This window comes from Archocentrus centrarchus, chromosome 24, assembly GCF_007364275.1.
Source record: "Archocentrus centrarchus isolate MPI-CPG fArcCen1 chromosome 24, fArcCen1, whole genome shotgun sequence".
NCBI classification, from domain to species: Eukaryota; Metazoa; Chordata; class Actinopteri; order Cichliformes; family Cichlidae; genus Archocentrus; species Archocentrus centrarchus.
The window spans coordinates 23,648,297-23,676,179 of NC_044369.1; the positions used below are offsets into that span (position 1 = coordinate 23,648,297).

The window sequence follows — 27,883 nt, forward strand, 5'->3', positions numbered from 1 at the left end:
CAAAATAGTCTACTCCCACATGGGTGAATGGTGGCTTGTCTAGGAGTACACACTCCTCCAATAGGTCTGCCATTTTTTGGACTGCAGGCCTTGCATGTAACTTCCTGCAGGTGACAAATTTTGATATTACTGTGCGGGTGGCTCTATTCAATCCTGGTATCCAGTATTGCTGCCTGATTTTTGTAATCAGCTGGTTCCTTCCACAGTGACCGTTTTGACAATGAACCTGCTGCAGAATCAGCCTAGCAATGTGATGCTCTTTGTGCAACAAAGTTGGGCACCTGACTTCCTCCGGCATGGCTGATTTGTTCAATCGACCGCCCACTTTGATGATGCCATCTTGCAAAAAAAGGATCTAATCTGCAAATGGATTAGACCTTTTTAATTGGGAATCTTTACCTTGGAGTGAAGCCAGCTCCTCTCGATACATCACTCCTTGACTGTGGTGCAGTAATACAACTTCTGCATCTTCCAAGTTTTGCACGAACAGAGGTTTTCCTTTTACTTTCCTTTTACTGACTCAGCCTCCTCATTTCTTCATGCACCTTCAGGTTTTGTTTTAATGGTTCTGTCTCTGTCAGTGTAACAACCTTTTCACATTCCTTTCTCCTCTCAACAAGGCAGTGAAGCAGGTCTTTCATACGTAGCATCCATGCCACAGCTTTCTTCAGTCTATGCCAGTCAGAATAGTACTCCACCAGTTTTCTGATGGGTGTAACCTCAGTTAGGTTCACAAGCCTGACTACCACTATCTTTCTGATCTCACTGTCCCCATATACGATGCTTGGTATGTCAGGTCTTTTAGGCCACTCAGACTCCTCTCCATAAAGGAACTGTGGACCACCAATCCAGTTGTGGTTCTGGATGAGAGTGGTGAATCTTGTACCATGTGAAGCTATATCTGCTGGATTAAGTGAACAGTTCGTGCATCTCCACTGAGATGGTGAAGTAGCTTCCCTGATGATATGCAACCCGGTTGGCCACAAAGGTCTTGAATCGTGAGGCATCATTCTCTATGTACCTAAGTACAGTCGGCCATCTGTCCAAAAAACAGACTCTCCAAGGGGGGTCTCCAACTCCCGTTTTAACAGTCTATCCACCTTCACTGCTATGACTGCAGCAGTCAGCTTAATCCGGGGGACTGTTATTTTCTTCAGAGGGACAACTTTGTATTTAGCCATGAGCAATGCACAGCTCCTCCTTCCATCTTCCATCTTGATCAGCAGAATGTATGAAGCGGAGCCATAACCAACATCACTTGCGTCCGAGAAATCATGTATCTCCGCTTTGGCTGTGGGACAAAAATCAAATCCTTTTCCTTAACATCCTCATCCCAGCTCAATCTTCTTTGACATCGTTCTCACAAAATTAGCTTGGCTGGAAGAATACAGCCGTGATCCCGTGGGATTCAGTAAAACTTCAGTCCAGTTTTGGTATGGGTCTATAGACCCATTTACAGCCTACGTCATCAAAAGATGCGCGCGCATTTGGCAACAGAAGTGAACTGCTACCCCATTCAAATCAATAAGAACAAGGAGACTGCGCAGGGTATCAAATGTATTGATAAAAATTGGACTGAGGACACGATCAGGACTGAGGAGAGGATCAGAAATGCTCACGTTTGAAGCGCCCATTTTATATCAGGTAAAGTTATTTATTTTCCGTTGTTTATACCGGGATATGAGGTATCTAACGTAAACAATATTAGCTGGTAGGCTATTTGGCTTTTAAACTGTAGTGTGGCTGGCTATTTACAGGTGAGGCATTGCTGGACTCAGGGAGTCCTGATTTTTAAATTAATATTTAATCGCACTATAGATTACAAAATGCAGTGCCAGTCAAAAGTCTGAGCAGAGTCACATATAAATGGTTGAGCGAGTCTCAGTGTGACTGGAAAAGTATATATATATATTTTTTCATTGTAAATCACTAATATCTGCAGCCGGAAAACTCTTAACAAGCTAGAAAAGCAATTTGACGAAGTACTCACGCCATGCAGGTACAATCCGCTGTGAGGACGTAGTTCTCTGACTTGTTTACAATGACCCGAGCCTCATACACAGCACTCCTGTTTCCTTGTCTTTGACTTGGAAGAACTTCTGCCTTCAAGACACAAAACTCCGAGTCTGTGTCATGATATTTGATGTTGGCTACATGGCCGCAAACATAATTGTAAGCATCCAGTGACTTATATGCGCTGCAACTTCTCTCCGGTGTGTACGCTGGGTTTCTCCATATAATACACGTATATATCCGCCCCCGGATACTGCGCCACTTGCTAACATACCACAGGGGTCGGAGTCGGTTGCTGGTGGTCAAAATTAATTTTTGCAGGTAGTTTTCACGATCTTTCGTTGATAATCCCTTGTACATTGAAACGCTATTGAACCCTGCCGTACTTCCGTTTCCAAAATGCGCACGCATCGTACCTGCATCATCACTGTTTACAAACAGTAAATGGGTCTATAAGCCTGTGAAGTTTCTCTTCAAGTGCCTTTTGTGTGTATTTTGGCTCCCTCCTGTGGTGTCCAACCTGTGGTGCGTCTGGTGCTGCATCAAACAACTGCTCATCTTCCATACTTTAACTCAACAATGTCCAATCAAATATTCCAAACAAACTTTCAAATATTCACAACATGCTTCTGTACTCTATAAACTTGAAAAATCTTCAGCAGCTTTGCCTATTATCTTCTTGGCATCCACTTGTATGCACTATGAATGGCAGCTTCCTTTACTGTCGTAGTTAGCTTCGCCATTAGCAAGTTGGCAGGACAGATATTTACAGCATGCTGACAGTCTTGAGAATGGTGCTTAACCTCTCCTAATCCTGCTGCTTCCTCTAATCTGTTTCCTGTTGTCAGCTGAAAGTCCTTTCTTTCCATTCTGAAAAGTTTTTGACTAATTGTCATGGCAACAGATCCAATACCTTTCCGCGATGCTGGAAAGTAAAGGACGCTTGTAGAACCATGACTTTAACTAAAAAATCTTTATCAAGAAAAGGTGCAAATACAAAAATTGAAGATCCAAATTCACCTTTACAATAACCTTTTACTCTTTTCAACAGAACAAGGTACACATGGTCAAAAACTGTATCGCTCCATGCTGCTAAAATTATTCAGCCATTTCTTTGTTCTTTCCAAAAGCTCAACAGGAAGTAAGCCTTTCAAAATAAAAAACCGAATTTCACAATGAAGCTAACTTAAACTGATATTTATTTACTGGGAATAACAAAAATGAAATACAAAAGCATTGCATAAAATATATACTGTAAATGCTCCTTATATATGGTTCTAACAAGTATTGTCACTGTACATGATATGACCTACCAGTCAAAACTAAGATTAACTAATTGGGATAATTTGTGTTTAAGTCTGAATACTCGCAAATGTGTGCTCCAGTCCACATTCAAAAACTGATATAAACTAGATTTTTGGCAGGTGCTAAACCTGATGATATTAAGTTGTTTGAATTTAAACACCTAATTTCAATAAGAGAGAGAGACCATTAAAAAATACAGTCTACTCAGAATTGTTAAGTAATGTAGCAAAATGACAGCTGTTTAAGTAATATAAACTCAGTTTATTTCAGTAGAAGCTTTTAATTGGACTTAAAAACACAATTACAATAAAAAAGGACATGAAACAGCTCAGCTTACTCAGAATTAACAAGTAATGTTCACATATTAGGCAATTTTAAGGAATATTATGAGTATTATATTTTTAAGTTGAATCAAAATCTGGGTTTACAGTGCAACCTGTACCTGTAGGTATTTTCCCATCTGATAAGCAAAATAAAAAAGACAGTCGAGATATTTAAAGTACCATTAAAGTAAAGACCATTAAATCTGATTGGCTTAACTGGGTGGCAAATAAATTGCAATATTCACTAGATTCTGTTCATTTTTGGACTGTGCATTTAGTTTATTTGTCATGATTGTAGGCTGGTGGCCCAGAGTCTCGTGTTCCTTTTTGTGTAGTTCCGTTTTGTTGTGTTTTCGGCTTGTGTTTCTTACTGTTTAGATGCTCAGTTTGTTATGGTTATTCAAATTTCCTTTGATCAGCCGCCTCAGGCTCTGTGCTAACCAGCTGTTCGGCTAGTAGGGGCAGGTAAGGGGTGCTTCAGCGGCAATCAAATATGTATGCTGTGTGTGTTTCAGATGGCTCTCATGTTGCAAAACTACAGCTGCAAACTGTCAGTCTGGGCATTCAACCGGTGCTTTGGGTGCCTCCAGTTTCTTGCAGTGGGGTTTTCTGTTGAAGGAGTCGCTCTCATGACTCTGCTAGTGACCACACTCTCTGGCCAATCAGTGGCAGGCTGTCCTCCGCGCCACATTTTTGTATCGCCTCGGATCGCTTAGAACCTTGGGTGAGTGAGTACGTAAATAGGACCGGCAAAGTGTACCTGATTCTAATGGAAATGCCGTCAAATCGTGGCGAGTCGAGTCGACCCGCACCGAGTCGTTCCGTATTGAAAAGCGGCTTAATTCTCTTGTCTCTATGTACAATGCAATTCGCTACCTGCTGCTATCTAGTCTAGTGATGTAGTAGTGATACTACTACAGCACAGACACTCAGGGCCATATTAGGTGAAATTGGATAATTTCCCACGGCACACTAGTAGCACAGTGGTTGAAAAACACTGCTGTAGTGGAAGCAGAGTTTGGGGATGAGGGGGATGACATGCCCATCTCTGAGGGAGAGGTCACTAAGGTGGTTAAACAACTCCTTGGCCCTGAGTTCCTGAAGGCTCTGGATGTTGTAGGGCTGTATTGGCTGACATGTCTCTGCAACATCGCGCGGAGATCTGGGGCGGTGCCACTGGATTGGCAGACCAGGGTGATGTTCCCCATCTTTAAGAAGGGAGACCAGAGGGTGTGCTCCAACTATCCAGGGATCACACTCCTCAGCCTCCACGGTAAGGTTTATGCGAGGGTGCTGGAAAGGAGGGCCCATCTGTTAGTCGAACCTCTGATTCAAGAGGACCAAAGTGGTTTTTGTCCTGGTTGTGGAATGCTGGACCAGTTCTTCATCTTCTCAAGGATATTCTAGTGTGCGTGGGAATTTGCCCATCCAGTCTACATGTGTTTTGTGGACTTGGAAAAGACATCCTGTGGGAGGTGCTGCGGGAGTATGGGGAGTCTGAAGGGTGTAACAGTCGTAATTGTGATGTCTCTTTACGACAGTCTGGTCTTTTCGTGTTGATGATGTCACCAGTGTGCGCCCACCGCTCCTCAGTAGAGAGCGCAGGAGTTGTGTTTTGCACACGGACATTTTGGCTTGAGGCGGACCCTTTCCTTTCCTTTATTTTTTGTACCGTCATAGGTTGTATGAACACTGCTCGTTTTCATGTGTGTTTATGTAGCAGCCGTTCAACCGGGCTTCATAAGGTTGTGAAGATTACGTTTATTAAAAGGGCAACACTGAAATTCCCAATGCCAGTGTGATTGTGCATTTTTGCTGCCTGATAAGCACGCCCGCCGCCTCCTCTTCACCACCGAACACAACCCAGACGTTACAAGGGCCATTCAGTCCCTGTACAACCACAGCGAGAGCTTGGTCTGTATTGCCGGCAATAAGTCAGACTTGTTTCCTGTGGGGGTTGGACTGCCCTTTGTCACCAATTCTGTTCATAATTTTTATGGACAGACTTTCTAGGCACATTGATGGGCTCAGAACCACACCTCTGCTCTTTGCAGATGATGTGGTCCTGTTGGCTTCGTCAGGCGGTAACCTCCAGCTCGCAGTAGAATGGTTTACAGCCGGATGAGAAGTGATTGGCATGAGAATTAGCACTTTTAAGTTTGCGGCCATGGTCCTCAGCCAAAAAAGGGTGGAGTGGTCACTCCAGCTCAGGGACAAGTTGCTGCCCCAGGTGGAGGAGTTCAAGTATCTTGGGGTCTTGTTCACGAGTGATGGAAGAAGGGAACAGAAGATTGACAGACGGATTGGGGCTGCATCTGCAGTAATGCAGAGGCTGCACTGGTCTCTCGTGGTGAAGAAGAAGCTGAGGGTGAAAGTGAAGCTGTTGATTTATTGGTCAAGCTACATCCCTACCCTCACCTATGGTCCTGAGCATTGGGGAGTGAAAGAAGGAGGTCACGAATACAAGCAGCAGAAATGAGTTTCCTCCAAAGGGTGGCTTTCCTCTCCCTTAGAAATAGGGTGAGGAGTGCAGCCATTCGGGAGGGGCTCAAAGTAGAGCCGCTGCTCCTCCACATCTAAAGGAGACAGTTGAGGTGGCTCGGGCATCTGACTAGGTAGCTGGGGAGAGAGAGGTCTGGGCTTCTCGGCTTAGGCTGCTGCCATGTTGCAGACATTTACTGGTGTAAATGACTGTTTGAGCTATAATCTGTCAAACATTTCTCAGATTTATCTCTCATGAATGATATAAAGTCATTTTGAGTCACACACAACATTCCTGTCACAAGATTAAAGCTGCAATCAATTTTTGGCAAAATGACTTATAGATTTATTTACTGGGTTTAAAAAAAAGTGCACACCACTCCACTCTTTGGTCTGAGCATGCCAGCATCCAGAATGTCAAAGGTCTGTCCCAGGACAAGAGTGAAATCAAACCTCTGCAGCAGTTTGGCCAGCACCACTTTAGCCTCCATCTAAAAGAACACAGCAGCACCCACAGAGTTTAGTCAGTGCATTTATAGGTGAGTGGATAGGTGAGCGCCGACTCATTCTGCCATACTCACCTGAGCAAAGTTCTGTCCCATGCACGAGCGAGGACCGAGGGCAAAAGGGTAGTAGCAGTAATAAGGCCTTGTTGAACAGATAAGAGGCAGCCTCAGTTACTGCACACAATGTTTAATTTAGATAAAAAGGAATGGCTGAACATTTAATTAAACATAAAACATGTCAGCATGGTGAAATATTGTGCTACTTACTTGGGAGCATCTGGGTGAAATCTGTCTGGATCAAATTTCAGTGGATCCTTGAAGAATCTGTCCAGCCTCCCACACACATAGGAGCTGAACTGAATATTAGAAGAACTGATTTCACATTTTTAATCCATTTTAACCATTTTGTGCCATTTATGTTTAGGCATATAGAACCGAAACTCTTAAGTGACACTTTGGGTCACTTACTTAAAGTAAAAAGAGTAAAGCACACTGGAAATTTTAAGAGGAAAGGCAAGTAATCCAGATATGGCTTGAGCCCTTTTTCATAAAGTTTAATTATTTTTTTGCTAATTTATTGCACGTACCTGCGACAGGTAGACCAGTTCTCCTAAGTCGTCATAGCTTATGTCACGTTTTATCCCAATGACAATTTGTCAATACTCTCACTTAAGAGTCTGTATTTTTAATTTCTACACCACAATTGTGAGTCTTAAAAAGCCAAGTTAACTCAGAATCAAATGGGTAATATTTGTTCCCTGATGGCTATTTTTTCTTTAGACTTTGCTTTTGAGATCAGTTAGTAATTAATGTACAATTACATTTACAAATATCATTGTACTGTTGCAAATCGAGTGTTGCTCCTGCAACACTCGCCCGGAGACCGGAAAGAGCCAGAGGAAGTTGCGCTTTACATACAGGCTGCACGCCGGAACGGTGAGGAAAATAAATGACAGAAAACGTAAAGGACAAAAAAAGTGTGTGCAGTTTGTCACACAGTGTGTCTGCTAGCTAAAAGAACAGCTGCTGTATTTTAAGGGAGAGCAAAGAATGAGCGATAACTTCACTCAGATGGAGAAAGATGTAAGAAAGAGGTAGAAACGTCCTCCAAGGAGCTACTTTTACTTTCTTACTTTGAGTAGAATTTTTTTTTTTTACTTTTACTTGAGTACAGAAGTTGAACCAGTACTTCAACTTTTACCAGAGTAGTTTTTAACACAAGTACTTGTACTTCTACTTAAGTACAGAATGTCAGTACTTTGGCTCCCTCTGCTTGTGAGCTAGTACAGCCATGAGTTTTTCACACCTGGATTTGGGGATCCTCTGCCATTCTTCCTTGCAGATCCTCTCCAGTTCCGTCAGGTTGGATGCTGAACTTTGGTGGACAGCCATTTTCAGGTCTCTCCAGAGATGCTCAATTGGGTTTAGGTCAGGGCTCTGGCTGGGCCAGTCAAGAATGGTCACAGAGTTGTTCCAAAGCCATGCCTTTGTTATTTTAGCTGTGTGCTTTGGGTCATTGTCTTGTTGGAAGGTGAACCTTCAGCCCAGTCTGAGGTCCTGAGCACTCTGGAAGAGGTTTTCTTCCAGGATATCACTGTACTTGGCCGATTTCATCTTTCCTTCAGAATGCAACCAGTCGTCCTGTCCCGGCAGCTGAAAAACACCCCCATAGCATGATGCTGCCACCACCATGTTTCACTGTTGGGACTGTATTGGGCAGGTGTTGAGCAGTGCCTGGTTTTCTCCACACATACCGCTTAGAATTAAAACCAAAAAGTTCAATCTTCATCTCATCAGACCAGAGAATCTTATTTCTCATAGACTGGGAATCCTTCATTTGTTTTTTGGCAAACTCTATGCGGGCTTTAATATGTCTTACACTGAGGAGAGGCTTCCGTCGGGCCACTCTGCCATAAAGCCCCGATTGGTGGAGGGCTGCAGTGATAGTTGACTTTGTGGAACTTTCTCCCATCTCCCTACTGCATATCTGGTGCTCAGCCACAGTGATCTTTGGGTTCTTCTTTACCTCTCTCACCAAGGCTCTTCTCCCATGATTGCTCAGTTTGGCTGGGCGGCCAGGTCTAGGAAGAGTTCTGGTTGTCCCAAACTTCTTCCATTTAAGGATTATGGAGGCCACTGTGCTCTTAGGAACCTCGAGTGCTGCAGAAATTCTTTTGTAACCTTGGCCAGATCTGTGCCTTGCCACAATTCTGTCTCTGAGCTCCTCGGGCAGCTCCTTCAACCTCATGGTTCCCATTTGCTCTGACATGCACTGAGAGCTGTGAGGTCTTATATAGACAGGTGTGTGCCTTTGCTAATCAAGTCCAGTCAGTTTAATTAAACCCAGCTGGACTCCAATGAAGGAGTAGAACCATCTCAAGGAGGGTCAGAAGAAATGGACAGCATGTGAGTTAAATATCAGTGTCACAGCAAAGGGTCTGAATACTTATGACCATGTGGCATTTCAGTTTTTTTTTTTAATGAATTTGCAAAATTTTCTATATTTCTGTTTTTTTTCTGTCAAGATGGGGTGCTGAGTATACATTAATCAGAAATAAAATGAACTTTTTTGATTTTAGCAAATGGTTGCAATAAAAAAAGAGTTAAAAAATTAAAGGGGTCTGAATACTTTCCGTACCCACTGTATACTGATCATTTATGCACAAATGTTTACAGTACGTTCAGCTTAACAGATCTGTTGAAATGCTTCCTGTGCATGTATAAAAATATTAGTGAAATAATTTGAATTCCCCTGCAGAGAAAGGATTTACTGATGTGCACAGATCACATCACACACGCACCTGGGGTTTTCAGATGCTTCTCCTCTTTTATGCTTTGCAATAATCCATAAATATGTTCTGTATTCAGAGGACAACATTATGGTACCAGTAACACATCCTGCATCTGTAGGTGTTTTTCTGTTCTGATAAGCAAAATAAAAAGACAGTCAAGTAAATGTTATGGTTGCTGCAGCAGGCAATGCAGGGAGGACCTCAAAGCAGGATGCAAGGCGAGAGCTGAATTTGTACTTAACCCTTATTTACAATTTAGACAAGGCTGGTCTGGAACCAGCTACATGAAAACTAAATACATGAAACCCGAAACTCAAAAACACAAAAAACACACCAGGGAAGTCAACCTAGACATTACAATGACTTAGGACCCGACAAAGACAAACACAGATAATAAATACACAAGGGCTAATGAGTAGAGTAACAACAGGTGGGATGACAGCTGACCACAACAACACCAGAAGGGGAAGCAAAACTAAACACAAAACACAAGGAACACGAGACTATCAAAATAAAACAGGATGTGACCAATCATAACACACACAGACCTAACACAAGAAAACCTGACAGAGGCAATCTGAAAATCACACAAGGAAACAACGGGAAGGAAAACTAAACACAGAATGACCAAGACACGGGAACAAAACAGACACAGGAACATAAACGAAGGGAAACCTGAATAACATACAAATAACTAAAAACAAAACACCTAACTATAACAAACTGAGGATCTTAATAGTGAGAAACACCAAGAAACACAAGTCAAAAATACCACAAAACAGAACTACACTAAGAGGAACTCAAGACACTGGGCCATGGCCCACAACCAATACCACAACAGTAAAGACCATTAAACCTGACCAGCTGAACTGTATAGCAAAGAAATTACAATATTTTCTAGATTCTGTTTATTTTGGGATAGTGCATTTAGTTTATTCCACTGCACTGTACACAGTCCTAAAATCTATCATGTTTTGTTTGGTGTCTCATATTGTGGACCTTTTTTATCCAGCTTTTCTCATTATTTTCGGTGTTCTTAAAGACTGTGACTGATGCACTTACATTTGAAAATGGAGAGAAATCAGCAGGATTTCTCATTTCAAATATGACTTTTCCCCATATCTTTTTTTTTTTTTCTCCTGACATTGTGACCCCCATACACAAGTTGGTTAAAATAGTTCAGTCACATCATGAAAAACAGACACAGGAACATAAACAAATGGACAGCATGTGAGTTAAATATCACGTCATGAATCAATTTATCACACTAATTCAAAAGTTTGATTTCAGTAAAATGGGGGAAACATACTTTTCTGGCCTGCTCCCTGAACCACCAGCCGATCCCCAACCCAGGCAGGGTGATGAGCAGTGCCTGGGATATTGAAAGACCCCAAGTATGAGGGCCCATCTTCACACCAAGTCCCAACATCAGACACCCACTCAGTCAACAACAGACACAAAAGGAACAAGACAAAAGGCCTGAGTCCCAAACAGGCTGCCCCATAACTTATGTCAGCTGCTCCCTCAGTTGGGATTTCAATCTGTCCAGTTAGCAAGCAGAAACCACTGTGAATCCATTTCACCTACTTTGGTACAAATTAAAGTGGCTCACGGGCTCACTGGAGAAGCAACAACAAGAACCAGGGAAGGGGAGGGGCTTTGCAGCTGGATCCCCCAGACCACTACGCTCTCCTGATTTTTCTCAAATTTTGCTTTCATCAGTTCTGGTAGTTCAGTTCTCCCCCCACCCCATCCTCCTGTGGGCACTCTCAAAGATGGGGACTGGCATTTGCCAAAACCCCCCCAAAAAACAAACAAAAAAAACAGTGCCAGTATTTCAACTGTTGTAAATGACTGTTTGAGCTATAATCTGTCAAACATTTCTCAAACATTTCTCTCATGAATGATATGAAGTCATTTTGAGTCAGACAGAACATTCCTGTCACAAGATTAAAGCTGCAATCAATTTTTGGCAAAATGACTTTTATAGATCCTTTATTATATCTTGTTATAAAAAAAATCTCATTTACATCAAAAATTTCTTTTTTAATCTGCACAACAAGGCAGCAGGAATTACAAGAAAAATGACATCATAGTCCTATGAAGCTATTTTAAGTGGCCAAACAGGTTGTGATTGATTTTAATACAGAACACAGAGGAGAGGTCTAATAACACAGTCATAAATATATCTGCAAAACAGCTCATTTCTATATTTTAGATATAACCTTTGTCCAGGAGCTCAGTGATGCTCTGATCTGATCTGTGGTGTGTCATGATCCGGGGCCTGTGGCCCAGTGTTTTGTGTTCTTTTGGTTATGTTTTGTTTATTTGGTTTCTTTCATGTTGGTCTTCAGTTTGTTATGGTTTTGAGTTTAGTTAGGGTTTTGTATTCTTTTCTTTCTACGTCTCAGTGTTCAGCGTTTATTAGTTACTGGCCTCTTGTCTATGTTATTTCCTCATGTTGTGCTCAAGTCTGCATTTGTCTTTGTTTACGTCCTGTTTTAGTTTGATAGTCCAGTGCTCCCTGTGTGTCATGTCTAGTTTCGCTTCCCCTGTTTAATTTGTTAGATTCTGTTCACCTGTGCCCTGTGTTCCCCAGCTGTTTCTTGTTTTCCAACATTACCTCCTGTGTGTATTTAAGCCCCTGTGTTTGCTCCGTTCCTTGTCGCGTCCCCCCTCATGAAGGTGTGGTTTTGTCCTGTTATCTGTTCAGTTTGAGTTTTTGTTTCAGTGCCTTTCATCTGCATTTACCTTCACTTATCTAAAATAAAGTCACCTTTTAAGTTCAATTTGTCTCTGGAGTTCTGTGTTTGGGTCCACCCTGCTCACCATACCACTCGCATATGACATGGTGCTATTTAGATGCACTGAAGCAGAAGCTCCCAGAGGTTCTCAGCTGCATTCAGGTCTGGGAAACTTGAAGGCATCACTCAATAGCATCAGTGACTTCATGATCCAGGAACTGTCTCAGATTTTTAACCATGACTGTACTGGTAATGCACGGTGAGAAATCAGTCTCAAAAGTGCCATCACTGCATATGATATGACCTACGAGGCAAAACTAAGATTAAAGACAAACTTCTCATCAAACTCTCAGTGCCCTCATGTGTACATTAGTACACTGCCTGAGGAGCTGAGAGACAGAAATTAGTGCACAGCAAACAAATCAATGCTCACATTCACCATTTACATATTAGTGTTATATGCAGCAAAAGTTGTGTACCTCGCTGGTTATAATAAAGTCACTACACAGAGATGCATGATGGCTTTGTGAAAGATTAAATGAATGGCATTAAACCCACCCCTCCCCAAATTGTTCCTATATTATCATTATTATTATTATTATTATTATTATTATTATTATTATTATTATTATGGCTTCTTTTTATGTAATTTAAGGCCTTTTATTCTTTGTGATCCCTGTGGCTCAAAGTGCACACCACTCCACTCTTTGGTCTGAGCGTGCCAGCATCCAGGATGTCAAAGGTCTGTCCCGGGACAAGAGTGAAATCAAATCTCTGCAGCAGTTTGGCCATCACCACTTTCGCCTCCATCTAAAAGAACACAGCAGCACCCACAGAGTTTAGTCAGTGCATTTATAGGTGAGTGGATAGGTGAACGCTGACTCATTCTGCCATACCCACCTGAGCAAAGTTCTGTCCCAGGCACGAGCGAGGACCGAGGGCAAAAGGGTAGTAGCAGTAATAAGGCCTTGTTGAACAGATAAGAGGCAGCCTCAGTTACTGCACACAATGTTTTATTTTAAATAAGGAATGGCTGCACATAAAACATGTCAGCATGGTGAAATATTGTGCTACTTACTTGGGAGCATCTGGGTGAAATCTGTCTGGATCAAATTTCAGTGGATCCTTGAAGAATCTGTCCAGCCTCCCACACACATAGGAGCTGAACTGAATAATCAAAGAACAGATTTCACATATTTAATCCATTTTAACCATTTTGTGCCAATTTTTTGTTTACACATAAAACTAAAACTCACTTTCTGTCTTGGAGCTTGAAACATATTAAAAACCAAATGACTCACAACAGCACTGAACCCCCCAGGTATGTGGATCCCATCAATGACCATGTCTTCAGCTACATCGCGAGCTGTGCCCGGAGCTGTGGGGTAAATTCTCAGAGTCTCTTTCAGCACCTGGGGGGAGATTATGATGTGAGGTGAACACTTTGGGTCACTAACTTAAAGTAAAAAGAGTAAAGTTTAATTATTTTTGCTAATTTATTGCATGTACCTGCGACAGGTAGACCAGTTCTCCTAAGTCGTCATAGCTTATGTCACGTTTCATCCCAATGACATCATCCACCTCTTTCCTTGCTCTGTCAGTAGATAAAGGGAAGCCAATCAAACAGATGAAAAGATATTTGATTTTTTTCTGTTTATTGAGAATAATGCACCTGCATTTACACATGTCCTGGGTTCAATAAGATGATATTTCAGGTTACAGTCATGCAAAAATATAGAAAATTGCAAATAAAACGTAAATAAAATCATCTAAATTGTTGAGTTCTGTATGCTTTCTTACTTCTCCAGGATTTCAGGATGTCTTCCAAGCTCCATGATGCAAAAACCCAGTTTATTAGCTGTTGTTTCTTGCCCTAACAAATTACCAATTTGTCAGTGCTGCATCAGAAACCGACATCAACAATGCACAACTCTCACTCAAGAGTCTGTATTTTTAATTTCTACACTACAATTGTGAGTCTTAAAAAGCCAAGTTAACTTAGAATCAAACGGGTAATAAGTATTTGTTCCCTGATGGCTATTTTTTCTTTAGACTTTGCTTTTGAGATCAGTTAGTAATTAACGTGCAATTACATTTACAAATATCATTGTACTGTCACAAATGCAAAGACTGAAAAGAGTAATGGATATGTTTTTATACCTTTGATTTATGAGCACTCTGCATATATCAAACAATGCACAGCTCTCACTTAAATGTTGTATTCTGCATCGTTATGTCTCTATATTAGGTCAGCGTGCTTTGCAATTAACGTTAAACTCCACCAAATAGCAGCAAGTTACAAATTCACACTGACACTAGTGAGCATATCGTGTAAATGTGAAAATTAACTCGACCCTTTAATGCAGTGAACTTCATCTTGTGCTACAGAGCAGCACAGCCTCCTTTTTTGAGCATTTCACACACAAAGCTGAAACAAGAGCGACTCACCTGCAATGAAGAATGTCACAAAATTGTCCAACATAAATTCCTCGTCTTCTTCAGTCATGCTTTCCTCTGAAATGATAAGAAAATGGACATATACATTCATATTTCACTTTTTCTGTCTTTTGTCATTATTCGCAACTGTGTCACATTTTTTTGTCTTGTTTATCACTTTGAATCAGAAAGACACTATAATGCTGCTCTTATCGAGTCTAATTAAGGTGCCATTTACACGAAGCCGTTTTCACTGGAAACGGTGTCGTTTTGATGCGTTTCAGCCTTTCGTTTACACGATGGCGTTTCAGAAACGATCCGCGTTTATACGAGGACATGTGAAACGATGAAAACGATGTAGTTCCCATGCCAGGCCACAAGTTAGCGTTGGTTTTCTCTTTGCAAAGTTTGTATATGCAAGACGCGCATGCGTGGAGTGACACAGTAGGTAGTGCGGCAAATTGTTCATTACTTACAAAACGGCCAATGTGAGAGGTTTTGTGTGGACCGATGATGAGGTTGGATCGCTGCTGCACACAACGCTGAATTACAAAACGGTCAAAACACAGGAAAAGCATAAGAAGCACTCGTGAATCCGCGAGTACTGTTTATCAGTTTGCGCGTGCGCGAAAAACTGGCCGTCGCAACCATAGTGCGCATGTGCGAGTCGAGCGTTTTCAAATCACCCCGGTTTCAAGTGTTTACACGAAAACGCAAGCCGGTGCGTTTCTGAAACGCTCCACTCTGGACCCCGTTTCTGAAACACATCGTTTTCACTCTGTTGTCGTGTAAACAGAAGGCCGAAACGCATCAAAACGACACCGTTGTCGTGTAAACGCAAGGCCGAAACGCATCAAAACGACACCGTTTCAAAATGAAAACGGTCTCGTGTAAACGGCACCTAAATGTGAAATTTGGTGACCACAACCTTGGCTGGCAGATTTGATGATCTGTGTCAGGATGTCTTTGGGGACCTCGTCACCGTTTTGTATGGCGGTCTTTCTCTCACTGATCCACTTCGCTCCAGTTGTGCGCAGCAGACGGGCCGCTTCCCTCACCTTATTAACATATGCTCTGTTCTTGGGTTTGAACTGGAAAGGCAGACTCAGGGGTTTAATATGTCATATTGTTAACAAAGTTCATGACAGACATACTACGTATTAACAAACAGTGAAGTAATACCTCAAAAAACATGTCTCTGACATAGTAAACCATTCCTCTCAGACATGTCTCAATGGCTTTAGGGAAAGGTGAGCTATTATTCAGGAGGTCCAAGTCCACCCCAAAGGCGACCTGAAATGTATCAAGGACAAACATGCACAGACATGAACTCACACCTAAAACATGATTAGAACCTTTCCAGCTTGTGCCTTCTACAGAGTTAAGAACATCTTGATGGAGTGCCTGTAAATAATACCATAAGCTTGTATTTTGAATGGATCATGTTATTTATCGTTCTTTTATTTTGACATCGTTAAACTGGAAGTAGTGGTCCGTCAGGTTCACAACAGCTCAGAGCGCGGAAATACGGATTGGAGAGACACAAGCAAGAGAGAGAAAAGAGTAAGAGAGAGAAAGATTGCCATTCTACAACTGGTCAAGGGTGCACACGGTAAAACGATGTACTTTATTTACTTTGATGACACATGTTCGGAGTTGTGGTGTGAAACACTGATTTGCACGATTGTATGTTGCATGTTATTGAGTATGAGCTACCTAGTCTGCACAAGGCTGTTGGTGCATTAGCACATACTCCTCATAGAATGATAGTTGTTTACCATCCATCCATCCATCCATTCGCTTCCGCACATCCTGTTAAGGGTCGCGGGGGGGCTGGAGCCTATCCCAGCTGTGATGGGTTGATAGTTGTTTACTGTCTGATATATCCTGTTGCCATTATTCACAACAAGAGTTAGACCTTCATAATTGCTTGTTAAGCTAACAGTGTTTGTTTACAACTTGAATTCTTATACATGGCTATTGTTTTGAACAGTATATTGAATATGTGGAAATTATCTGTCTGTTATAAAAAGATTCATTGAAATTTTTAATTTCATTTCAGTTTTCACGGTGTTCTCTAAAGATGAGTTCATAATGAAGAATAAATGAACTTCATTAACATCAGTATGAAGCGTGGACTCAATGATTGACCAGGAAGTAGTTACAGTGCCAGGGTGGCTTATTGGGTGAGCAGGTGATTACATATGATGCATGGCCAAGGTGCAGCCAGCCAGGGTCCAACCTGTGGCCTGTTGCAGGATGTTGTCCCCCCTCTCTCTGTCTTAAACTTACTGTACTATAATACCTTACTAATAACATCCAGGGTAACACAGTTGACCAGGTGGAGCATATTAGCTTCTGTTTTACTCTCAGCAACCTCTGCGAGTTTATCCATCAGTTTCTCTGCCCTCTCATTGAAGGTTCCCATTAGACCTCTCAGATACCTGGAAGTAACACAAGTTTGAGATGAAGGAACAGCACATAAACAACAAACAACAACACTGATTTTTATCCACTATGAGTGTAAATATGGGACATAAACGGGTGGCTGAGCAGACACGTCATTCTGTCATTTTGTTCTGTTTAACTCACAGGCTGCTGAAGGCAGGGTCCATGATACGGCGCTGTTTGTACCACTGCTCATGATCACGTGCTGTTATCAGACCATTGCCAAAAAACCTTTAAACCAAAAACAGTTGAGAGAATGCTTTCAAAAAAGCAAAGATATGATTGCAAACCAAAGAATTTTCACTCAGATCAGGAGTTCAACATATTATGCTATCACAAAGCATGGTTTGTTATTTTTATTGTTAAACTGATGCAAGGACAGCTTTACAACATGGTACATTACTGTTGACTTGTATTCAGTATGAACAGTACTGATGGAGACATCCTTTCCACCCATACATGGGCATTAAAGTCATGGTAATTTTGGATTCTCTCTAATAGATTCTCTCTAATCCACTTCTTAATCAAAACTGTACACTTGAGCAACTCAGACATTCTGATCAATTACCTCTGACCAAACAGGTTGAAAAGTTTCTCGTAGGCTAATTTCTCTTTGGGGTACTTTGGTGACATCAGGATTTCCTGAGAGAGGAGGAGTTTAAATGTGAATCATCAGGTCCCAAACATGGCAGTGACTGGTACTGTTTATCAGCAGGGACTTCTGCCAAGTGTTTTCATGGGCGAACTTTCACACCCAGCAGGTCTACTGCACTGTAGTGACAGGTAAACAGGTTGTTTATGAAGGAAGACACCTGAAACACTTTAATTTAAAAAGTAAGACATTTAACATATTAAAGAATCAGAAGACTTCACACATGGCCATGTGGGGACTCAGAGTAAGAGTGTGCACTCTCTCTCTCTCTCCGAGCCCGTGTTCCTGACTAACCATAACATCTTTATACTGCCTCTTATCCAAACATATACAATCTCTGGGCGCTACGAGTTGGCCTTCGTCATTCAGTTTTGTTCAAGCTGGTTTCTCATGACCCAGATTTCTCTCATCAGCAGTGGAGCCAATACATCTTCTCTCCTGATGTTTTAATTTGTCATAGAGCAATCCGATCCTCAAGATAAGATGCACTGAGACAGAGAAGTTAGTCTAGTACTTTCTGATCTGTTGCTCTCTTTCTAATGTATTATTTAATTGTTTCTTATTTGGTTGATCCACTGTTTATTAATTAATTTACTAGAGTTTACCGTTAAACATTTGTCCTTTATTCATTGAGTAAAACATAATCCCTAACAGTAGCCACAAAAAACAGCAGAGAAATCACAATAATGAAACAGGAGTTTACCTTGGTGGTTTCTGGACAGTACGTACACACTGCAACATAGTGAAGCACATTTAACCTGTAGACAGGTCCATACTTCTCGGCCCTGCAAGTGACATGATAATGACATGATGTTGATAACGCCATTGTTAATACGGTTGGTATTGCAAAGAGTACACAGTAAGTACTGCAGTGTATTTGTTATATAGGCAAGAATTACTAAGCAACTGGAAACGAGAAAAACACAAAGTGGTTTGTGCTTAACTCACCACTCCAGAAATTTTTCATGTACATTTCCGTCATTTTCCATCATCTTCACAAGTGTTGGCGACTGTCCGAAGAAAAAACTGGGGAGACAAACTGTACGTCATTCTCAGGTAACGTCCGCACACCTGCTTTAAAGGACTGCTTCACTTACCTGTCTCTAGGCGGCCCGGGTATGTGGTCATACTTCATATGAATGTATTTAATGTATAAACAGTAGCCGAGAAACGCAATGATCAGCAGAAGGAGCAGAAACATCAGAGCCGGAGCAGCCAAACTCAGAAGTACGCTGAAAACTGCCATCGTGTCCCACAGACGTTTGCGTCACAGTTGGATGACCTTTATGTCAGGTAGCCCTGGGAAAAACTTAATGCGACACTCTATCATCAGTTTAACACAAAGTCAATTAAACTTCAGGGATATCAATCTGTCCAGTTAGGAAGCAGAAACCACCGTGAATCGGTTTCACCTACTTTGGTGCAAATTAAAGTGGCCCACGCGTTCACCGGAGAGGCAACTACAAGACCCGCAGAAGGAGTGGTTTTGCAGCGGGTGCCCACAGATCACTGCGCAGCGGATTTTCCTAGACCACTGTTTTTGTCACTGCAAGGAAACAAGGAAGCAAGGCAGGCTCCTCCTCCTCCTCCTCCTCTGCGCGCTCTCGAGGATGTGGATACATTTTCTACCAGGGGTACCTGCTTTAACACGACAGCTGCATTTTCTATACAACAACAACAGCAACCACAAAGACTGCCAGTATTTAAACTGAAATAACATTCCTATCACAAAGCAGAAGAGCTGCAATCTGCTTTTGGCAAAGTGAGTTTTATATATATCCGTTATTTATCCGGGTTAAAAAAAAATCTCATTGACCACAACAAGGCCGCAGGAACTGCAAACGTATGTCTGTGTTCTGAGATTTTATCCACTGACAGTCGTTAAATAATTCACATTATTCTAGCATATAATAAGTGTGTGTGTGAGAGAGAGAGAGCACAGGAGGATAGAAAAGAGACAGACACATTCAGGGAGTGGTCTAAGTCTAATGAAAGTCTAATGAATATGTCTATGAATAATTCTAATGATAATAGACATTTATGATCTATTTATAAAGGATAACTAAGTAATAGCAATAAGTATACACTGGTACTTCAACAAATAGCACTACACCTCTGATTCGGACTCCATGTCACCTGCTGTGGTGCAAATAAATGTGACAACAGGTTTACTGGAGAGGCAAAAAGACAACACCCCAAACGGGTGGAGGAAACAGACCGTTGCTTTCTCCTTATCTCCAGATACAGGAATAAACTTGGTGATTACAAAATATGAAAACAAATTATGTTTCAACGAGTGAGAGCTTGAGTGTGTTCATTTTCTGAAAGTTGTACTTCTAACAGGCGCTTTAAATGATCTGAGCGCCCCCATGTGTACGCATGGGGTCGGTAATGGCATTAACACAGCGAGTTGGATAAACAAACAGAAATAAAATCAGATTGTCAGACATTATATTTTCAATTTATTTTTGTTTACATAAAATGTTTTTAAATTTGCATTACAGGCACTAAAATTTTCTATGACTCAGTCACTGTGAAAAAAAGCAACTATATATAAACTATATATCACAAATATGCGTAAAAGTAACAAATTTGTATCCAGCACCCCTCAAAAATGTTTCTATATAGTCAATATTGTAACATGTGGTTCTGTAGTGTAGTGGTTTACACATTTGCCTAACAAGCACAGATCACAGGAAGAGACATTAATCCTTCTTCTTGTTCTTTCAGCTCCTCCCTTTAGGGTTTGCCACAGTGGATCATCTGCCTCCATCTCACCCTATCCCTAATATCCTCCTAGTATCATCCCACAACAGGCCCACCGGTTACATTTAAAGTCCCTACTCTCACGTCCACAGCCCTGCCGCACCTTCCTCTGTTCCTCTTCCTTTGTCTTCGGCCAACAGAAGCACAGTTTCCATCGGTACGCTGTGGGCCAACAAGGGCATCCGGAATAAAAACCGACAAATCAAATATGCAGATACCAGCTGTGGCAACCCCTTGTGAATAAGGGGGAGCTGAAACTAGCTTTACAGTCATTATTGTAATGAAGAAGTAATAATTATTACTTTAATTTCATATGAATATACTATACAATTCATTCATACCTGCTACTGTTTTCATTACAAAGTTTTCTTTTTTTAAAAGGCCACAGTATTAGACACAATTTCTACAGACTACTGTGACTTCTTCTAATGTAATGGTACTTTACGGCCATTTATTCTTCTTATTCCCTTTGACTGATAGAGCAAATAACTCCACTCTTTGGTCTGAGCATGCCAGTATCCAGGATGTCAAAGGTCTGCCCCGGGACAAGAGTGAAATCAAACCTCTGCAGCAGTTTGGCCATCACCACTTTAGCCTCCATCTGAAAGAACACAGCAGCAGCACCCACAGAGTTCAGTCAGTGTGTTTATAGGTGAGTGGATCTTCACGTTGACCTATGGTGCCATTCTCACCTGAGCAAAGTTTTTTCCCAGGCACGAGCGAGGACCGAGGCCAAAAGGGTAGTAGCAGTAATAAGGCCTTGTTGAACAGATAAGAGGCAGCCTCAGTTACTGCACACAATATTTCTCATTTTATCTGAGATAATAATGGACAAACATTAGACTGAATGCGAAACATGTCAACATGGTGAAATATTGTGCTACTTACTTGGGAGCATCTGGGTGAAATCTGTCTGGATCAAATGTCAGTGGATCCTTGAAGAATTTGTCCAGTCTCCCACACACATAGGAGCTGAACTGAATATTAGAATAGTTTATTTATTTATCTTGATTGTAGGTACCTGTTTTTAAAAGGTAAAGTCATGTTTGGTTGTGTTTAACTCATTGATGCCAGTGATTTTTATATATGCATTAAACAGTCTTACTTTCTGCTTTGGCGCTGGAGACATATTACAAAAATACATGACTCACTGTAGCAATGAAGCCCCCAGGTATGTTGATCCCATCAATAACCATGTCTTCAGCAATATCACGAGATGTGCCTGGAGTTATGGGGTAAAGTCTCAGAGTCTCTGTTAAAATCTGAGGGAAGATTTTGTTGTACACTGCATATCTAGTGTCATAAAAACAAATAAGTATATGATCCTGGTTCAGTAAGTTAATGTTAGATGCGTGATTAAGCATGAGCTTATAAATCAGGTGAAAAGAGTACCACTATTTTCAAATAGTCACAACGTGTACCTGTGACAGGTAGACTAACTTCCCCAGGTCATCATAGCTTATTTCGCGTTTCATCCCAATGACATCGTCCACCTCTTTCTTCGCCCTGAGAAATAAGAATACCCCATAAGAAACCAAAGTTCACTCGCTATAATGGAAATTGTTGTGCGCTACACTTTGACTTCTTACTTCTCCAGTATGTCAGGATTTCTTCCGAGCTCCATGATGCAAAATGCCAGCTGATTGGCTGTTGTCTCTTGGCCTAAAATAGCACAAATTTGGCAAAACTGAGTTAGAATACCACCTTAAAATAAACACACGTGTATTCTTTATTTCTACAACAAAAAAGTGGGCCATGAAAAACTCAACAAATGCTGCCACAGCATAGACTGTAGATAAAAGATGGTCCTGTTAAGCATTTTCTCCACTGCTTAGATTTTTTAAAACCAGATGTCACAGTCAAAGTGTGACAGTGAAACTGCACACTCATATACCAGCAACACAGTCCCTCTGTAGACTAAGCAGAAACATCATTTACAAAATGAACATAATTTTGTATTAAATAAAAATTCAAAGTAGCCATGAAGGTTCATCAGGAAAGTGTTTCACATATCCATCCATCTACCGTCTATTTTGTTAACAGCTTATCCAATTCAGTGTCACAGGGTGCTGGAGCCGATCTAAGCTGTCAGTGGAGGGAGGACAGAGAGAGGTCTGTCATAGGGCAGCATTTCAAACATTAAAGATGAAATAAAAGAGACTCACCTGCAACAAAGAATGTCACAAAATTGTCCAGCATAAATTCCTCATCTTCTTCAGTTGTACTTTCCTCTGAAATAATAAGAAAATTCACATATAAACTAATATTTGACTTCTGTCTCTATAAGCCACATGTTAAGGTGTGTTGTATGTTAAAGCCCTCATCAGTCATTTATCTTTATTGTATTCTGCATCTGTTCATGAACAGCTAGTAACACAAACCTCCATGGTTAATGACACAAAGATAAAAGGATAATAAATACTTTGTTGCATATTTGGGAAATTATTTTGCCTGTTCGGTAAGTAGTGCAGAGGTTGGTCAGGATAATGCATAATAGATAACAGCTGGTTCAGTGACCTCCTCTTCACCACAGCTTTAAAAGTGTCCAGTTTGGAGCCAGTCACAGAGCCAGCCTTCCTAACCCAGCTCCAATGCTGCTACTTTCAGCAGTCCATAGCAAAATACAATACACTTGCCACAAATAAATCATAGAAAAACTCCTACATTTAATTCAAATATTGGAGGATTTCAGTTTACTTAGGGAAACAGCACCTGCTCATCCCCTTCATGTTTACAGCCTGTGTGTTGGTCTTCCAATTCAACCTGTTGCTGATGTGGATGCCCTCCACCACATCAGCATCCTGTTCTGTCTGAAGTCACTCACCATCTCTCTGGTCTTATTTACATTCAGAAGCAGATGATTTCTCCCAGAACGCTCCACAAAATTATCTACTGTAGCATTGCCCTCCTCCTCTTGCCAGTCACTTATACAGTACATCCAGCCACTCGTCAGAGCATTTCTGTAGGTGGTATGAGCTGGAGTTGTACCGAAAGTCTGAGATGTACGAGGTAAGCAGTAATGGAGAGTAGACCCTTGTGGAGATTTGGTCAGTATGGAAACTGCAGAGATGTTTTCACCTGCGGTTTTGGTTGGGCCAGGACCAGTCTGTCCAGCACCTCCATCATGTGACGTGAGGACAGCTGGTTGGTCCTTGTTTAGTTCAGATGGTGTCAACTTCTTTGGTACAGGAACCAGACAGGATGTTTTATTCACAGCACTAATATGTCCTGCTTCAAACTCAACTTGTATTTGTAATCCATGATCACAGACAGCTGGTTAACACAGGTCCTCAGGACCTTGTGGGCTGCAGCCTTGCTTGTGTGTACTGATTAAAATCATCAGTATTAACCATAAAAGCATTAAAATGCTGGGTGACCAGGCTTGCTTCAGTGGAATGAGTCATGATGCTACCTTTGTATCAGCAGATGGTTAATTGTAATCAACAGTAACAGGTAAGACTTTCCTCAGCAAGTCACATGGATGCAAGCCAGCAGCTATCACTTCAAGATCTGGGCAACAGAAATGTCCCTTCACAGCAACGTCTCCAGGATTGCATCACTTTTCATTCACAAACAGTGCAACTCCGCTCTACCTTCTCCATCTGCCCTGACAAATTCTGAAGGCAGGTACTGTCACACTGTGGTCCAGGAAGTGTGAGTTCTGTGAAGTACATCATGCTACACTCATGATATCACTCTGGATCTTAATTAGCACATCAAGCTCATCCACCTTATTGCCTAAAGGCCTCAAATTCCTCATGATGGTAGCTGGAATGAATGGTTTAGCCCTCCTCCTCTTAGATTGCCACTTAGCTCCAGCTCTGCCTCAAAGATAAAAGCTGTCATTGCATTCAGTATCACTGGTGTACTTAGTGCCATCAGTTGGTCCTGTGTGTAAACAATGTGGCTTCACAATGCCCCATTCACAATTTGTTCACTCTTTGGTGTACTATTCACAGCCATTTAAAATCTACACTCCATCCCATCACAAAGGTTCTATAATATTGCTCTTATTCAGTCCAGTCAAGTGTGAAATTTGGTGACCACAACCTTGGCTGGCAGATTTGATGATCTGTGTCAGGATGTCCTTGGGGACCTCGTCACCATTTTGAATGGCGGTCTTTCTCTCGTGGATCCACTGAGCTCCAGTTGTGCGCAGCAGGCGGCACGCTTCCCTCACCTCATTAATAAATGCTCTGTTCTTGGGATTGAACTGGAATTGCAGATTGAAGAATTTAGCATGTCACACTGTTGACAAGGCTTGTGCTGTACATACTCCATATAAGCAAACAATTAGGTAATACCTCAAAAAAATTGTCTCTGATGTGGTAAGCCAACCCTTTCATACATGTCTCAATGGCTTTAGGGAAATGTGAAGTATTCTTCAGGAGGTCCAGGTCCACCCCAAAGGCAACCTGAAATGGATCAAGGAAAAAAGCATAAACAGATATGCACTCATGCTTAAAACATGATTAGAGCCTTTGTAATAAGTGAAGCACTTTCCTCAATAGAATAGAATAGAATGCATTTATTGTCATTATACAGAATATACAATGAGATTGGAGATAAGGAAATATCTCTTCGATAAAGGCCACTATTGGAAGCTGTAAAACTGACTGTAATATAATACCTTAGTGATAACATCCAGGGTGACACGGTTGACCAGGTGGAGCATATTAGCTTCTGTTTTACTCTCAGCAACATCTGCGAGTTTATCCATCAGTTTCTCTGCCCTCTCATTGAAGGTTCCCATTAGACCTCTCAGATACCTGGAAGTAATGATAGCTTCAGATGGAGGAACAGCACATCCAGGACATACCAACAAAACCTCACAGAAATGCATTAAAGGAATAATGCTGGAAAAAAAAGATAATCGTTGAAGCAAACAGTCTATTGTGTCTTTGTGTGATAACTGTGTAACTCACACGCTGCTGAATGCGGGGTCCATGATGCGGCGCTGTTTGTGCCACTGTTCATGATCCCGTGCTGTTACCAGGCCATTGCCTAAGAGCCTTCAGAGAAGACAGTTGAGAAAATTACTCAGAAAATTGCAAACTAAGGTTGTAAATGGTTTAACATTGTAAAACAAACTTGATTTTGACTGTGTTAAGCTGACAATACAATTTAGTGGTGCAGTCTATTATGCCTATGTGTCTTAATCTCAGTACAGGAATTGAACAACTGACAGTATAAAGAATCCCACTTCCACCTCTACATACTGGTAAATAAATAAAAATTACACAGTGGTATGTGTTGATATCAGCTCTCTTGATGTTGTGTCACATCAATATTGCACTAGCTAAAGTTAAAAGATTGTATTAAAGAGCTGAATCACTTTAAAACAGCTTTTTATTTTTAATGACACCTTAGTTTCATTATAAAGGGTGGGGTGCTTAAATAATATCAAAAACTAAATAAACAAGCTAAAATGTATCTGAAGCAGCATCGACTTTTAGAATTGCTGCATCACTACGGAGGCCATCTGATAAGGCAGTCTTACCTTTGACCAAACAGGTTGGAGAGTTTCTGGTAAACAAGTTTATCTTTGGGGTACTTTGGGGACATCAGGACTTCCTGAACCCAGAAATAAAAACACAGAAAAGATTGACAGAAAGGGGATTTAATGTGAATATTATTGCTATGCTTATTAATACCAAAAGGTCACCGGGTCACATATTGAAGTTAACTGCAGGATTTGTGGCAAGCACATCCATGAGTGCACTTTGACACTATTTTATTTTATTTTTTGCTGTTACAGTTTACCTTCGTTGCCTCTGGGCAGGATATACACACTGCAGCGTAATGAAGAACATTTATCCTGTACACAGGCCCATACCGCTCAGCCCTGTAAATAATATCGTTTAAATGATGTGTCTTAACCATTATTAATCACATTGCTATATTTCAACTGCACAAAAACGTCGTTTGCGCTTAACTTACCACTCCAAAAGTTTGTCGTGGACATTTCCGCCATTTTTCATTATTCTCAAAAACGATGGTGAGTGTCCGAGGAGGAAACTGGGGAGAAAAACAGCAGGTCAGTCTCGGGTAATGTAAACAGAGTTGTTCCAGCCCACCGCTTTACTTACTTGTCTCTCGGTGGTCCCGGTATGTGGTCATATTTCATATGAATGTGTTTAACAAACAAGCAGTATCCAAGAAACGCAGTGATCAGCAGGAAGAACAGAAAAGTGAGCGCTGGAGTTGCCAAAGTCAAAAGTAGGCTGAAAACTGTCATCCTGAAAAATGTCCCGTAGACGTCTGCGTTAGAGAGGGTTGACCTTTGTGTTACGCAGTCCACGGGGGATAACACCGAGACAGATCCCCGGTTCAAGTCCGGGAGGAGACAAGCACGCCTCAGAGAATAACAAGCTGCTGTTCTCCCAGCGACCAAGGCTAGATAAATGGGAGTGCTGCGTCAAGAACTGGGGCATCCGACGAAAAATCTGTGCCAAATGAAACACGCAGATCCATCCGCTGTGGTAAAACAAAGGAGCAGCACAAAGCATCGATAGTCCAGAGTGAGATAAACAAGAGAGTCGTTTGCCAAGAAGAATAAAGCAACACTTGAAAGTCAGTTAAACTTAGGCGATACAATGTGTCCAGTTAGAAAACAGAAACCACTGATTAAATTGAACTAAAAAAACTTATTTTTCTCTCCAAAAGTGAGCAAATAGGATATTTATACATTTAGTCTAGTCGGGCTGAAATTTAACCGTCCCTAAAGCGTGCTTCAAGCAAGAGAGTCTACAGAGACCCTGAATGGTCAAAGCTGTCAAACTGATATTTAGGGTCAGATTTACTAACTTTCAGCATCAGCCCAAAACCCTCTCCTGGCGTTAAAGAGATGCTGCGGGGATTTACGACTGAAAGGCGTGGACACGCATTTTTGCGGCTGGACTCATTACATGTGCGTTTGCAGGCGTTTGCCTTTCAGATATTTTGTGGTGGAGAGACTAAGTTGTTGAAACGGAGCAGGACTTAGCTGAACATCAGGCCAGCAGAGGGTTTTGCACTGGTGCGCAAAAAAAAAAAAAAAAAAAAAGAGTGACTGTCTTTAAATGTTCAGTGATTCACGTCAACTTTTGCAAGTCGGATGCAAGAAAACATTCCATCTTAAAAGCTGTCGGCAACTGCTTTGTTATAATTAATAAATAAATGTCAACCCAAAACATGTAAAACACTGATTGATCAACATAAACATCTTCTTTATCAATCTTTGTTCCAGACTCATACTCATAAAAAACAAATCAGAGTCAGAAAGCCTTCAACTTCCTTCTATTTGACAACGAACCACTTATGTTATAATAATCCGTCAGTCATTCACCACAACTTCAGATCCTCTCAGCTGTTAAACTTACTGCATTATGCTGGTTATACAAACTCAACACTTCCTGGAATTGTTTCAAATTAAAAG

The 27,883-nt window shown here is 41.3% G+C and overlaps 2 protein-coding genes across 3 annotated transcripts; both read right to left on the reverse strand.

The window, feature by feature from the left end:
• Positions 1-11,418: 11,418 nt before the first annotated feature.
• LOC115773978 (cholesterol 24-hydroxylase-like) lies at positions 11,419-19,252 on the reverse strand. Its single transcript, XM_030720963.1, has 16 exons — positions 19,117-19,252; positions 18,798-19,009; positions 18,649-18,726; positions 18,404-18,485; positions 17,617-17,690; positions 17,193-17,279; positions 16,906-17,044; positions 15,783-15,893; positions 15,529-15,691; positions 14,613-14,678; positions 13,965-14,037; positions 13,674-13,758; positions 13,466-13,576; positions 13,243-13,331; positions 13,065-13,131; positions 11,419-12,974 (listed from the first exon to the last, which is right to left on the reverse strand). The coding sequence occupies exons 2-16, from the start codon at positions 18,944-18,946 to the stop codon at positions 12,825-12,827; spliced, it is 1,524 nt and encodes a 507-aa protein (XP_030576823.1). The 5' UTR covers positions 18,947-19,009; positions 19,117-19,252; the 3' UTR covers positions 11,419-12,824.
• Positions 19,253-20,142: 890 nt separating this feature from the next.
• On the reverse strand, positions 20,143-27,098 carry LOC115773979 (cholesterol 24-hydroxylase-like). Of its 2 annotated transcripts, XM_030720965.1 has the most exons (15): positions 26,556-27,097; positions 26,407-26,484; positions 26,230-26,311; positions 25,967-26,040; positions 25,392-25,478; positions 25,097-25,235; positions 24,771-24,881; positions 24,517-24,679; positions 22,632-22,697; positions 22,056-22,128; positions 21,888-21,972; positions 21,618-21,728; positions 21,355-21,443; positions 21,159-21,225; positions 20,143-21,067 (listed from the first exon to the last, which is right to left on the reverse strand). In XM_030720965.1, the coding sequence occupies exons 1-15, from the start codon at positions 26,702-26,704 to the stop codon at positions 20,927-20,929; spliced, it is 1,515 nt and encodes a 504-aa protein (XP_030576825.1). In that variant the 5' UTR covers positions 26,705-27,097; the 3' UTR covers positions 20,143-20,926. The 2 variants fall into 2 exon arrangements, 1 of the variants encoding a protein (XP_030576825.1); XR_004019153.1 differs by lacking the exon at positions 20,143-21,067 and having other exon boundaries at positions 21,169-21,225; positions 21,355-21,487; positions 26,556-27,098.
• Between the last annotated feature and the right edge of the window lie 785 nt (positions 27,099-27,883).